The 13,794-nt window shown below is 35.5% G+C and overlaps 1 protein-coding gene across 4 annotated transcripts in view; it reads left to right on the forward strand.

Annotated features, from left to right (window-relative positions):
* The window catches only part of RNF111 (ring finger protein 111), a 107,646-nt gene extending 95,723 nt beyond the window's left edge, over nt 1-11,923 (forward strand). For 2 of the 4 annotated variants that reach the window (XM_021714150.1, XM_008061476.2), the window contains exons 10-14: nt 932-1,058; nt 5,261-5,353; nt 6,184-6,279; nt 8,063-8,166; nt 10,271-11,921. In XM_021714150.1, coding sequence (XP_021569825.1) covers nt 932-1,058; nt 5,261-5,353; nt 6,184-6,279; nt 8,063-8,166; nt 10,271-10,388 — 538 coding nt within the window. In that variant the 3' untranslated portion in view covers nt 10,389-11,921. Of the gene's footprint in view, nt 1-931; nt 1,059-5,260; nt 5,354-6,183; nt 6,280-8,038; nt 8,167-10,270 lie in introns of all 4 variants that reach the window. The other 2 variants (XM_021714148.1, XM_021714147.1) reach the window with 2 other exon arrangements.
* The last annotated feature ends 1,871 nt before the right edge of the window (nt 11,924-13,794 follow it).

Raw genomic sequence — 13,794 nt, forward strand, 5'->3', positions numbered from 1 at the left:
CGGCTAATTTTTTTTTTTTTTTTGATTTATTGCAGAGATGAGGTCTCACCAAGTTGCCCAGGCGGGAACAACATCTCCTCTTTCCCTGCCCATCACCCCCATCCCCAGCCTCCTCTCTCCAGTAACCAATGTTCTACTTCTATGAGATCAACTTCTTTGGATTCCATATATGAGTGAGAGGAGTAGACTTCAGTTTTTCAGGGTTGTCTGCCAAAGTAGTTAACTCATTGCTTACACCTTCTTTATCTGACCTCTGCCTTTGTTCTCAGATTTGCTCCACCACCCCAGCTCCTGCCATTGATAGGAAATCCAGCTTTCATTCTCCTAGGCTGGTGTTTTTTCCTAGAGATGTGAAAGCAGATTTTCACTAAATTTTCTTTCTGAACCTATTGTGGCAGTCATTGAGATTTTGATTCACAGTGACTTTTGAGGCAGAACATAAAATGAGAATAAGAAGGTGAAAAATTAGCATATATCAATTTTATCCTGTCTAAAGTTTTGTTTACCCTTGCTTTATAAGGAGTAGAAGAGTTTACTATACTAATTATCCTTGATGTCAACAACTAAGAGATGATATCCAACAAGCAAAGTCCTGGAGCATCTGTAACATTCAGATAAACCAAAAAAATAAACTTGATTTTGTATGCTTCTCAAGTAGAATCCAACTTTTAAATGGGAAGGGACTTTTGGAGCCATTCATTATAGTTCCTTCCTTTGTAAGATGTGAAACCAAGTACAAAGCTTTGCTCCTTCGTGGTCACAAAATTGGAGTTTCCATTTCTAAAAGAAATTTGAAATCACTAGTCTTTTGAGCTAAATTATCTTTTTCTCAGCTTTGTTAATCTTGTGAGTATAAACATATTTCCCATTTCTGTGTAACAAAGAGACTGTAAGGAAGACTAAAGGTAGAACTGTTCTCATCCTCTGTCAGGGAATTGGGAATTGAAGCTGGAGTGACTGCAGCTACGTACACACCTGGTGCATTGCATCCTCACCTGGCCCATTACCATGCACCGCCTCGACTTCACCACTTGCAACTAGGAGCACTTCCTTTAATGGTAAATGGAAAATTTTCAAAATTCTGACCTGTTGTTCTAAAAATATTCTTCCTTTTCTAGATTATATATTTTATTAAAAATATTTTCTTCTATTGTATTAGTTATAGGTGTTTTAATAGAATTCGAGTATAATTATTTTAGATGAAAATTTTGATGCAAAATGATATTAGATGTATTAAAATCTGTGTTTGTAATTTACATTGTAAAATGTACTCTTAATGTACAGAATGATAAAAAAAAAAGTGTGGGTTTTTTTTGTATAATCTTGATCCATTGTTAGTAGGACATGTGCTTTAGTTGTTTTGCTGTAAGTGGTAATAGTTATGTTCTGATGCATTCATACTTTATTTTCTAATCTGCAGAAGAGCCTTACTAATTCTCTACATCTGATTTTGAAAAGATTCAAATTTTGTTGATACCAAGTTAAGTACTAAAGAACAAAATTTTGGCCAGGCACAGTGTCTTACACCTGTAATCCCAGCACTTTGGGAGGTAGAGGTGAGAGGATGGTCTGAGCCCAGGGGTTCAAGACCAGCCTGGGCAATTTGGTGAGACCTTGTCTCTACAATAAATTTTTAAAAAATTTAACTGGGTGTGGTGGTGCATGCCTGTAGTTCCAGCTACTTGGAAGACTGAGGTGGAAGGATTGCCTGAGCTCTGCAGGTCAAGGCTGCAGTGACCCTGAGTGTGCCACTGCACTCCAGCCTGGGTGACAGAGTGAGACTCGACTTAAAAAAAGAAAAACTACAAAGTTCAGCACAACATTCATTGAGTTTACTATTTGTAATACATACCAAGTTATAGATTAAGTGGTACAGAAAAGGGAGTTGCTTTGTCTTGTTGTGGGAAGGTTTCAGAGAAGCTTTGCTTTACATGTGATGTCTAAACAGGCTTTGGATTTTGGAGTGGTGCTTTTGCAAAGGCTACAGCATGTCAAGAGCTATCAAGTAGCATAAGCATAGGAACTTCTAAGTAAGTTGGTGCTTCTAGATCTTAGGGGTGAGGGTCAGGCAGCAGTAAGAAATAAAGCTGCCCTGCCAAGAAACGGGACTCGGGAACCATTGAAGGGGGAATGTCCTGATCGTATTTATGCTTTCAAAGTGATTTAATAGATGGCAGTTAGAAAGACTACCTTGTCAGTTATATGGAAAGTAGATTTAAGTGTTGGCTGTAGGAACCTAGTTACAACATCATAATAAAAGAGGTAAATGTTGATGAATGCCTGAACAAAGGCAATGGCAGTTGGTATAAAAATGATGGGACATATTTTAGTAGTTTCTAAGATGGCTCCCACATTTCTAGCTCCAGTAGGAAGTTAAGCTTATTATCTGGAGTTCCAAAGATATTTGGGTTAAAGATATGTTTGTGGTCTGTTGATATATAGTGGTAATGAATGCATAGAAGAGGATTAGATTTTCAGGAAAAATGTGTAGAATGATAGGAGAGTGAAAAAAAACTTAAAGGATGGCAATACCTTATTTATATGATAACACTGTACTTGAAACAAAGGATTCTGAGAACTGGCTTGAAAAGTTGAGAAACAAATTTAGAATACTGTCAAAATGTGTGGTTGAAAATCTGAGTATTAATTTTGACTCCCCCAAAACTTTACTAATAGCCTACTTTTGCCCAGAAGCCTTAGTGATAACATGAACAGTTGATTAACACATATTTTGCATTTTATATATATCATATACTGTATTCTGAACTGGGCACAGTGGGTCACACTTGTAATCCTAGAGATATGGGAGGCTGAGGCAGGAGGATTGATTGAGGACAGGAGTTTTGAGAACAGCCTAGGAGAACATAGTGAGACCTTGTCTCTACAATAAAATTTTAAATTAGCTGGGCATAGTGGCTTATGACTGTAGTCCTAACTATTCAAGAGCCTGAGGCAAGAGGATCGCTTGAGCCCAGGAGATTGAGGCTACATTGAGCTATGATAGTGCCACTGCACTCCAGCTTGTGCAACAGAGTGTGAATCACAAGGAAGGGAAAATATATATACTATTCATTAGGTAAAACTGGAACATTATAAAGGTCTTCATACTTGTCATCTTCACACTGAGTAGGCTGTGGAGGAGGAAGAGTAGGTCTTGCTGTCTCAGGGGTGGCAGAGGGGGAAGAAAATCTTCATACAGGTGGACCTGTGCAGTTCAAACCCATGTTGTATTGTTCAAGGGTCACCTGTAAATATGGTCAAGTTGCCTCACATCACAAAAAAATTGTTTGAAAACTGTAGAATACCTTTGGCTTTGGAGTAGTTATTGGTGGTTTGTGTCTAAGTGGTTTTAGTAATGGTGAGGGATGGAGATGGGGTGCATCTTAGATAATGGTAAGGAAGCTGAAAACATGCAGGCAGTAAATATAGACTTCTTGTTTTATGAGCTTGGCTGTGAAGGGAAAGTGAGAAATAGGGTTGGCAGTAATTCCAGGGTTAGGAAGATAATTTAGAATTGGAGAATCTTTTTATTTTTATTTTTTAAAATTTTTATTATAAAGATGTGGTGTACAGTTCAGGGTTAGGTATATAAACATTGATCATGCAGGTATTCAGAATTGGAGAATCTTAAGGTACTTTTTAGATAAAAGACAGAAAAATCACTAGATATGACTTGTTTGGAGACATCTAAGAGAGGGGTGGGAGTAGTTTATTAAGCATGACCCAGGGTGGGGAAACAGGAGAAGATGGGAGCAGGTGATAGAGATTAATAACTTTGAACAGGAGAAAAGGGAAGCTCATCAACAGAAGCTGGAGGAAGGAGGTGAGGGAAAGACTTTTCAGGGTGAAAGAAGGTTTTGATCATTTGAGATGCAGGAGATCCTTTCTGATTTCCTTGGAGATAGTAGGAGGTTTGGTTAGCTGCTGAGTAGTATTGATCTTGGTTATAAGAAAAGCTGCAGAAAATTTAAATAATTAGCTATTTGAAGGTTAAAAGTTATTGTTCACTTATTTTAAATTCTTTTTCATTTATTAATTGTCTGTTGAAGCTATACGTTCTGCTTAAAGCATGTTCTGATTCTGTGGAGATTGGTTACAAAGTAATGTTGGAGATTTATTTATAAAGATGGAAGAAAGGTCTCTATCCCTAAATCGTCCTTTCCTAAGTGGTTGACTCCCAATATTCATGGTAGTTATGTTCTATACAGTTGCTGCAAACACTGAATTAGCAAATACACAGAACTGTTACTCCTAGGAGAAATAGCAAGGTTAGATTACTGCGAGCCACTAGTCACAACAACTGATTGATATATAACCTTGGCTTTATGTGTGTTTCTGTTTAACTTATTTAATAATTATCTGAGAATTATTAACATTGGACTCATGGCCAACAGTTTTGTAACTTATGCCTGATCAAAGCCTAGCTAAAACGTAATCTCTCCATAGGCGCATTACAGCCTTCTTGGCTAAGAAACATGAGACAGAACTTCAGCATTATGCTAGGGAGTCATCATAAACAATAAAATCAGCAACAAAAAGCACAGAAATGTGAAAAACATGGCACTAAATAGAATGCAAAAAAGTACTTCTTTACGATATGAGTACAAATAAGAAGGCAGAGCTTTGTTCTTCCTCAGTTGAGAACACCTAGTTGCATATTGGGCAGCTCAAATTTTCTCCATTCTGCACATATCCACAAATGGCTGTGAAAGCACAAGTGTTGATTTTGGGGTTACAAATTTCTGTCGGTCTGTTCACAAATAATGGAATCTATAAGTAATGAGGATCGATTATACCTAATAAAATTAGAAAATAGTGTTAAAACTTTTCACTAGCACAACCAAGCCAAAAAAAAAAAAAAAAAAGATAATAGGGCACTTTGGTTTAACTGAAACTAAAAGGAAGGGAAGTAAGAACCTTATCTTGAAGTCTTCTTGGAAAATTGTGTGTTTGTGTGTGTGTTGTTTTTGTTGTTGTTAATACTGTTTAATAAAGCTCTCAGAAATTGACAAGATCTTATAAAAATTTGACTTCAAGTTTGTCATCAGCCTTAAGTGAAGAGCTATATTGTAAAAGAGTATGCTTTAAGAGGAACCCAACTCTATTACAAAATGCTTAACTGGAGTTATGTGTACTTATTAAAGTTGAATTTTGTGAGTAGTTGAATGGAAAGCATTGAGAGTCTTGAATTATTCAGTGATAACAGTAAACCACACGTCTAATCTTAATTGATTTAACTTTTTTGGTCTGTTTAAAATAGGTTCCTGACATGGCAGGCTATCCTCACATTCGTTATATTTCATCAGGATTGGATGGAACATCATTCAGGGGTCCTTTCAGGGGCAATTTTGAGGTATGTAATAAAATACATGAAGATATTTGCCACAGTAATGCAGAGTGTATATACGTGATGAGTATTCACAATCGTGTAGGACTGATGGAATGGCTGGGAATTAGAAGGCAGTAAAATGCCTGATTTTCTGATGTTGCTTCTGGAAATTACAGAAAAATTTGTAAGCATCAGTAATCTTAGGATCAAAAGTTACTTGAGTATTTAAAGAATAGCAAGTAGAACTAATAGAAAAGAATGTAAAAATTTATTAAATCAATATAAATACCAGGTAAATAACTATACCATTAAATGTAGTAGGGGGGAGAAACCTTACTGCTTTTGACTAAGCTTAATTTTTAGAGAAATATTGCTGCAGAAGAAGAAACCTCATTAATTCACTGTGTAGCTAGATGTCTTGTTTGAATTGTTAGGAAGAACAAATCATTTGTATGTGATTTTTGTTGTGTTTCTTTATGTCAGTTTGGAAGTAGGAGTCAGCGTAACTTATTATAGAACTATTGTTTGGTTTGTTTCCCTAGTTTACTAGAAGGATTCTATCTTCTATACACATTTATGACTCATGTAGTACTTTGTGTAAATATTGTCATAATTTATAAAGGTAACTGCTGTACTCCTTCATTTTGGCTAAGAAAAAAATTATAAACAACTATTTGCCTTACTGTGTATAAGAAAAATTATATAAATCACTTATCTTGTCATATTTGCTTTTTTGAACACTGTATATTGCAGGTTTATAGTAAGTATGGAAGTTTGTTGCTTTTACAGTATTGACAATACTGTACAGGGAATAATTGTCGTGGCTTTTACTACTGGTTATTCTTCACTTTCAGGAACTGATTCATTTGGAAGAAAGATTAGGAAATGTCAATCGTGGCGCCTCCCAGGGGACAATTGAAAGATGTACATATCCACATAAATACAAAAAGGTAAGAATTTATTCTTTGGAATGTCTAGATATTATTGAAATGCATACATTTAATCTTGCAACTATATTATTTATCATTAAAGCAACACATACATATTGCTTTAAAAAAATTTGGTAGTACAAAAATGTATACTCTGAAGTTTCTTACCCTGTAAATTTTAGTCTTTCTGTCCAGAAGTAAGATCATAGTTAAGGATTTCTTAGATATTCTTCCAGATGTTTTTGTGCATTTTCTAATAATGTGCATATGTATATATTTTTGTCTTTTACTTTAAAAAACAGCACAAATGTGGTTGGGCATGGTGGCTCACACCTATAATACCAGCACGATTGGGAGGTCAAGGCAGGAGGAATGCTTGATCCCAAAAGTTCAAGACCAGCCTGGGCAACACAGCGAGACCTCACCTCTATTCTGAATTAAATTAAAAAACCAGTAAACAAAACAACAACAAAATAACACAGTGGGAATGCAGTGCATACAGTTTGTACATCTGTTCTGTGTTGGCTCCCACAGATCACCCATATTCTTTATTTTTAAAATTTTTTTTATTTCTTGAGTTCGAGTGTCACTCTGTTGCCTGGGCTGGAGTGCAGTGGTATGCTCATGGCCACCACAGCCCCAACCTGCTGGGTTCAAGTGATCCTTCCGCGTCAGCCTTCCAAGTAGCTGGAACCACAGGCGTGTGCCACCACACCCGGCTAGTTTTTTATTTATTGTAGAGACAAGGTCTCACCATGTTGCCCAGGTTGGTCTCAAACCCACTGCACCCGGTTTACCCATATTCTTTTAACAGCTTATACGGAATTCCGTCATATGGCAGTACCGTAATTAACTAGCCATTTAATTTTATGGACATTTTATTGATGTATACTTCTTATACTCTATCCACAGTTCCCTGTGCAGTATTATACAATATCTGAAAATTACGGCATATACATGTTGGATAAGTTTCTTTTAATAACTGCAAACAATGCTCTGTGCTATGTAGAAAATAATAATAAGCCAGGCGCAGTGACTCACACCTGTAATCCCACTTTGGGAGGTAGAGGTGAGAGGATTGTCTGAGCCCATGGTTCAAGACCAGCCTGGGCAACATGGCGAGACCTTGTCTGTACAATAAATCAAAAAAATTAGCTGGGCATGGTGGTGCGTGCCTATAGTTCCAGGTACTTAGAAGGCTGAAGTGGAAGGATCATCTGAACCTAGCAGGTCAAGGCTGCAGTGGCTGTGAGCATGCCACTGCACTCCAGCCTGGGTAACAGACTGAGACTCTGACTCAAAAAGAAAAAAAGAGAATAATAATAAAGTGTGAAAATTACTGTCTTTTGTATTTGTCAACTGTTTCCTAAGAGTATTAATGAAATATTATCACTAAATTTAGGTCCTTTCAACTGTCCAAGCTAAATACTTATAATGAACGTCAGTTTATATGGTTACTCTCTGAAACATTTATTAGTAAAGTAAAATGTGCTTGTGTGTGCTCATGATGGGATAAGAATAGAATTTATATTGTGTTACCCTTATTATGGGATAAAAATAATGAATTTCAAACTAAAGAATTTCTGCTAATTTGATTTTGCTGTTGATGCTGATTATTAGAGGGTCTTAAAGTAATAATTGATTATAGTCACTTAATTTGCCCATTAACTATGACAGTCTTACTGGGAGTTAAGTGTGGGTGAATATGTGGTTTTGTTTTGTTTTTTAAATAAACACAGACTTTACTCAGTTGTTCAATAATGTCATCTCTACTAATAAGGTAACAACTGATTGGTTCTCACAGAGGAAACTGCACTGCAAACAAGATGGGGAAGAAGGGACTGAGGAAGACACAGAGGAAAAATGTACTATCTGTTTGTCTATTTTAGAGGAAGGTGAAGATGTGAGGTAACTAGATGTTGATTGTCTAAAATATATTGTCAAAACTGTATAAGGAGTTTTGTTTGAAAGTAAACTAGAAACAAAGGAAAGATTACTCTTGGCATACCCTGTTACCAACCTCTGGCACCTAGAACTGGCATCGTATAGTGAGTGAAAGAAGAAAGAGATTAAAATCTTTGTAATTAACAGAGTTGGGGTGGGATGGAAATATCTGCATGTTTTATGGCCTCACCAAGGTTTGGCCAGGGAATTTTTGTGGTCAAAACTGTCTTTCGTAAATCTTTCAGAAATGAGAATTTGAGAAGCTTTGGGAAACATAGACATTATAGTAATGTATTCACAGATTAAAGGGAGATCCAAATTAGCCCTATGCAATTTTTTTTTTTTAATTTTTAATTTTGAGTTGGAGTCTCACTCTGTCGCTCAGACTGGAGTGCAGTGGCCGTTTCCGGCCACCACAGCCTTGCCTGCTGGGCTCCAGCGATCCTTCCGCCTCAGCCTTCCAAGTAGCTGGAACTACAGGCGCGCGCTACCACGCCCGGCTAATTTTTTGATTTATTGTAGAGATGAGGTCTTGCCAAGTTGCCCAGGTGGGTCTCGAATCCGCGGGCTCAGGCAATCCGCTCACCTCGGCCTCCCAAAGCACTGGGATTACAGGCTGAGCCACCGAGCCCGGCTTGTAGCGTCTTTTATAAATTTATTTTGTCCTAAAATATTCTCCAAACTTGTAGGACTATTCCTTCTTTGCACCTATGTGATTTAGAAAATGTTATTATTTTAACTCTATTAATTTTAGGTGTATTCTTTGTATAATCTATTAAATAATTGTTATGTTCCTTTTTTTTAATGTAACATGATGCCACATGTAACAGCTTCTATGATATATATATAAAAGAACTGTGTGGTAATACTGTTGCCCTAAGTATAAGGATAATATTGTCATACCTCTTCAATTGAGAGAGAAAAAGATGATAAACTTTTGTCTGTCGTACCATGTATAAGGTTGTTTGCACACTGTATTTCCAATGAAAGTTTATAAATATAGAAGTTAATTGCTTTTACAGAGTTGAGATTACTGCTCAGGGAATAATTGGAATTTTTTGTTTTTTGAGTCAGAGCTGTACTCTGTTGCCCAGGTTTTAGTGCAGTAGCATGACCACAGTTCACTGCAGCCTTGACCTCGTGGGCTCAGGCAATTCTTCTGTCTCAACCTCTGGAGTAGCTGGATCTATAGGCTCCTGCCACTCAGCTAATTTTTAGATTTTTTAGTAGCGATGAGGTCTCGCTCTGTTGTACAGGCTGGTCTTAAACTCCTGGGCGCAAGCAATCCTCTTGCCTTGGCTTCCCAAAGTGCTAGGATTGTTTTTAATTTTTCGGTATAAGGTAAACATACTTAAGTAAACATCTCTTCTTAGCAACCTATAAAACAGCACAGTATTAAGTGTATGCAAGTTATCCCATGCAAACAATATTATTGATCTTTAATCAATCATGTACTTAAGTTTAATGTATAAAGAAGATCTTTATACATTAAATGATAACATTACAGATTAATGATAAAATGATAACATTACAGATTAAGTCATTCTTAATTAGGACAACATGGCTACTATATATTTGCCACATACATTCTAATATCTAATATTTTTAGAGAGAATTAAATGAAATAGTATATATTTTGAGGTAATATATATTTTTAAAGGACATTACAAATGCAGTGATGATTTGATACTAAAATATGATTGTAAGATTGTATGCCAGGGAACATACTGCCAACTCCAGTGCATTGTCAGCTCATATACAAAAACAAAACTAGAATAATTGCCAATGCAATGCTTGTTCTTACAGTTCTTAAGATTTTATATAGTTTGGTTCCTTCGCTGTGACAGCTAATTATCTTGGTCTTTTATAGATTATATTGCCCAGTGTGCTAATTTAATATGTGTAACTTTCCTTAGAGAGGTGGGTGCTTCTTTTTCACAGAAGAGAAAGGTGCCTACTAACTTTAAAACATTATTGAATTATTATATGTTTAATTTGTTTAAAAATAAATGCCACTTGCAGTTGCTATAAAATTAATTTTTGCTTTTTGTTTTCTTGCCAATAATAGACGCCTTCCATGTATGCACCTTTTCCACCAAGTGTGTGTTGACCAATGGTTGATAACCAATAAGAAGTGCCCCATATGCAGAGTGGACATTGAGGCCCAGCTGCCAAGTGAAAGTTGACATCATATTTCAGAACTCTTGCCCTCCCTCTCATTCCCATCCTTCCTGGTACTGCAGTCAACCAAAGATGGCATGACTTACCTGCGCAGATTTAAAAGCATTGAACTTAGAGTGCTGGCTCTGCTATATGGTACAACTAATGCTAGACCTACAGTTTATGTATACAGTTGATTTTGATGTATTTATAAAAGCTTTTTTTTCTAGATTTGACATTTTTTCTGTATCATTTTACTGTATTTTTGCATGGTTCCTTGTATTGCATTTCTTTGCACATATTATGGGCTTGTGACCCTAAACTTGCAGGCAAGATTAGCTGCTTTAGTAAGTAGAATTTTGTGGTCTTTTTGTTTTTTACATAGTACCAACCCTTGAGAATTATGAATTTTTTTATCCATTACTACTAACCTTTAATTTAATCAATTATGTACTTTAGTTTAATGTATAAAGATGCTCTAGAAAATGATAATATTGTGTATTAAGACATTCCTTAATTAGGACACAATGGCTGCTGTATATTTACAATATGGAGTTCTGAGTTAAACACCATCCTTAATACTGGGAACAGAATACAACCCATATTCAATCAGATGCAGGTGGTAGTCACATCACCAGAGTGATCAATATAAATTTTCTTGGTGTATCCTTTTCTTTTCAACACATTGCAGATAGAGTTGAATATTGATATCATACATTTAGACTGCTCTTCTGATTGTATTTATCTTTTTCCTACATCATTTAGAACTTTATTTCCCTGATTGAATTTTTGCTGCTGTGAAACAGCTCTGATGAACACTAAATATTAATTTCAATTAGCTGGATTGTACATACTTGCAGATTTAAAAACATTTTAGGGGAATTGAAAAAGACATGTAGAAATTTGTTTGGTCTTCTGCTAAGCACGAATAGTTAAGATATCTGCTTACATTGATTTTGTGAACACATTTGGTCAAGATTTAAAATGTCAGTCATTTGCAGGTATCTATTGCATTCATAGATCTTTTGAAAGTCCCTGGGTCACTTTTAAGGGATTTTTATTTAGTTTAAAGATAAATAAAGTCAGCTGGATCTACATGTCTCTTGTTTTGTTTTTCTCTAAACTTGAAAACAGTAAATCTGCAGATACTGTGAGGCACAAATTATACTGTCAACCTACTGTTGCTATGGTTATGTACTCCCACTTCATACATTACCAAGAGTCGATCACTGATTTAAAATTTTTAATTTCTGTAGTTAAGATTTACTGCATAATATAGAATATAAAGTTAAGTTAACATACTAACATTTCTCCTTTGGAGGAAGTTTTAATCCACTTCAGGATGCATATTATCAAGATACTTTCATATATAGGATAGCCTAATTTTATTTGTTTAACTATGCTTAACATGCCCCAGATTGCAAATGCATTCAGTCAGTACTATCACTGTCTGTATGTGGAAGACATGTTCCCATGGATATGTGAAGATGTCAATAAGCTTGCATTAAGCCACCTGCTTTGTAAGTGGACTGATTAATAAATAACTTATATTTCTATTGTCTTTGTGTTTCATAATTAGTTTTTATAAAACAGTTTGCATTAAATATCTTGGAATTCAGAAATAGTGATCTCAGTCAAATTGCCATTTGCATAATTTGGATTTATACATTCAATTATGACTACTTGCCTTTTAAAAATATTAGTAAATGTTACACTGTGGTAATTTTCAATGTTAACATGCTTCAACACAGTGTGTGTGCACATAAAAGATGAATTATGGTTAAGAAATTTAGATAGGCAATAACAGTTTTTAAAAGAATACTTGATTTGGGATGCCGAGGTCAGAGGGTTGCCTGAGTTTGAGACCAGCCTGGGCAACTTGGTGAGACCTCATCTCTACAATAAATCCAAAAATTAACCGGGTGTAGTGGCGCATGCCTGTAGTCCCAGCTACTTGGAAGGCTGAGGCGGAAGGATCGCCTGAGCCCACCAGATCGAGGCTGCGGTGGCCGTGAGTGTGCCGCTGCACTCCAGTCTGGGTGACAGAGTGAGATTCTGATTCAAAAAAAGTATACTTGATTAAGCAGCAGAAGATCAGGGGAGAGTGAGGGAGAGAGTAAACCATGTCTGCTGTCTTAAAGGTAAAAGAGCAGGTGGCCTATTTTCAAGTAAGTAGCCTGTGATAGATGTAGTACTTTGCCACTGGAAAACTGTGGGTTCATGCCGAGGGAATGAATAAATAGAAGAAAGAGGGGGAACATTTTATACTATGGAGCTCTTGATGTTCCCCAAAACACAAGAAAAGCACAAATGGATTTCTCTATTTTTTAATATTACATCAGATTTAGATGCACGACTACTTGTTGACTTACTTTAAACTTGCTGATTTTTAAAAATGTAGGCAAAGCATTGTTACTTTAAAATTTATTTAATACAAGCATTTGTGGCATAAATCTGAATTGTTAATGCAGGAGCCTATTAACCTATTGCTATTAGTTACAGAAAAATGTGATTAGTAATGAACAAAGTAAGGAAGAAAATGATTTTGAACATTTTCATTTTTTGTGCTTTGTTTTGGTGTCTTCCATATTCTGCATTTTATATGTCAAAATGAACATTTCATTGATAGCTGTCTAAATATTTAAAAACAAATTATTTTGTCAGCAAGTCTTTATTTTTATTGTTGTTAATATGCAAGTGATAAACTGATATTTGAAACTTTTTTCTTACTCTGGTGACTTTATTTTAGCTGTTAACACATATTAGCATTTGAACCATTACAACTGACTTAGAGAAAACTAGTCTGTTTTTAAAATTGTTATTTGTAACTAGTTGAAACACTGCAATTAAAATATAAACTCTTGAGGACATTTTGTTGGTAGTGTTACATGAAAGGGAATAGTTTAAATTTGTAGAAAATGCATCCTGATTTCAAACTTTGCTTCTAAAACCTCCAGGAACACTAGATTTTTTTTTTTTGTTTATTGAAGATTTCTCATGTCATAATATTGGATACGTCAAGGTTGAAGTACCATCTTGCAGTCATAGATTTTAATCGTTTTCTTCAATTAAGAATTATATCCAAAATTATTTCTTACTAAGAAAAGTAAATGTTATTAATTATATTTTGGCACTGGGCATACTGGGGATAATTTCTTTCTCCTGCATTTTGTACAGATTCATGCCCACACAAGATTTTTTTGAGTATTGGAAAGAATATAGACTTGGGAGTCAGTCGGATTTGGGTTTGAATTGTGCAGCTTTGAACAACTTTAATTATGCTTTTTGAGTCTAAACATTCTCATCTACAAAATAAAAATAAAATCTACATTTAAGGTTCCTAGGATTAAATGAGATGATGAGTGTAAAGGGCTTTGCACATAGTAAAGAATGTACATTCTTTGTATGTTCACTTTACGCCCCCAAAATGCC

Source organism: Carlito syrichta, unplaced genomic scaffold, assembly GCF_000164805.1.
Source record: "Carlito syrichta isolate Samal-C Ts95f unplaced genomic scaffold, Tarsius_syrichta-2.0.1 Scaffold305279, whole genome shotgun sequence".
Classification (NCBI taxonomy): domain Eukaryota; kingdom Metazoa; phylum Chordata; class Mammalia; order Primates; family Tarsiidae; genus Carlito; species Carlito syrichta.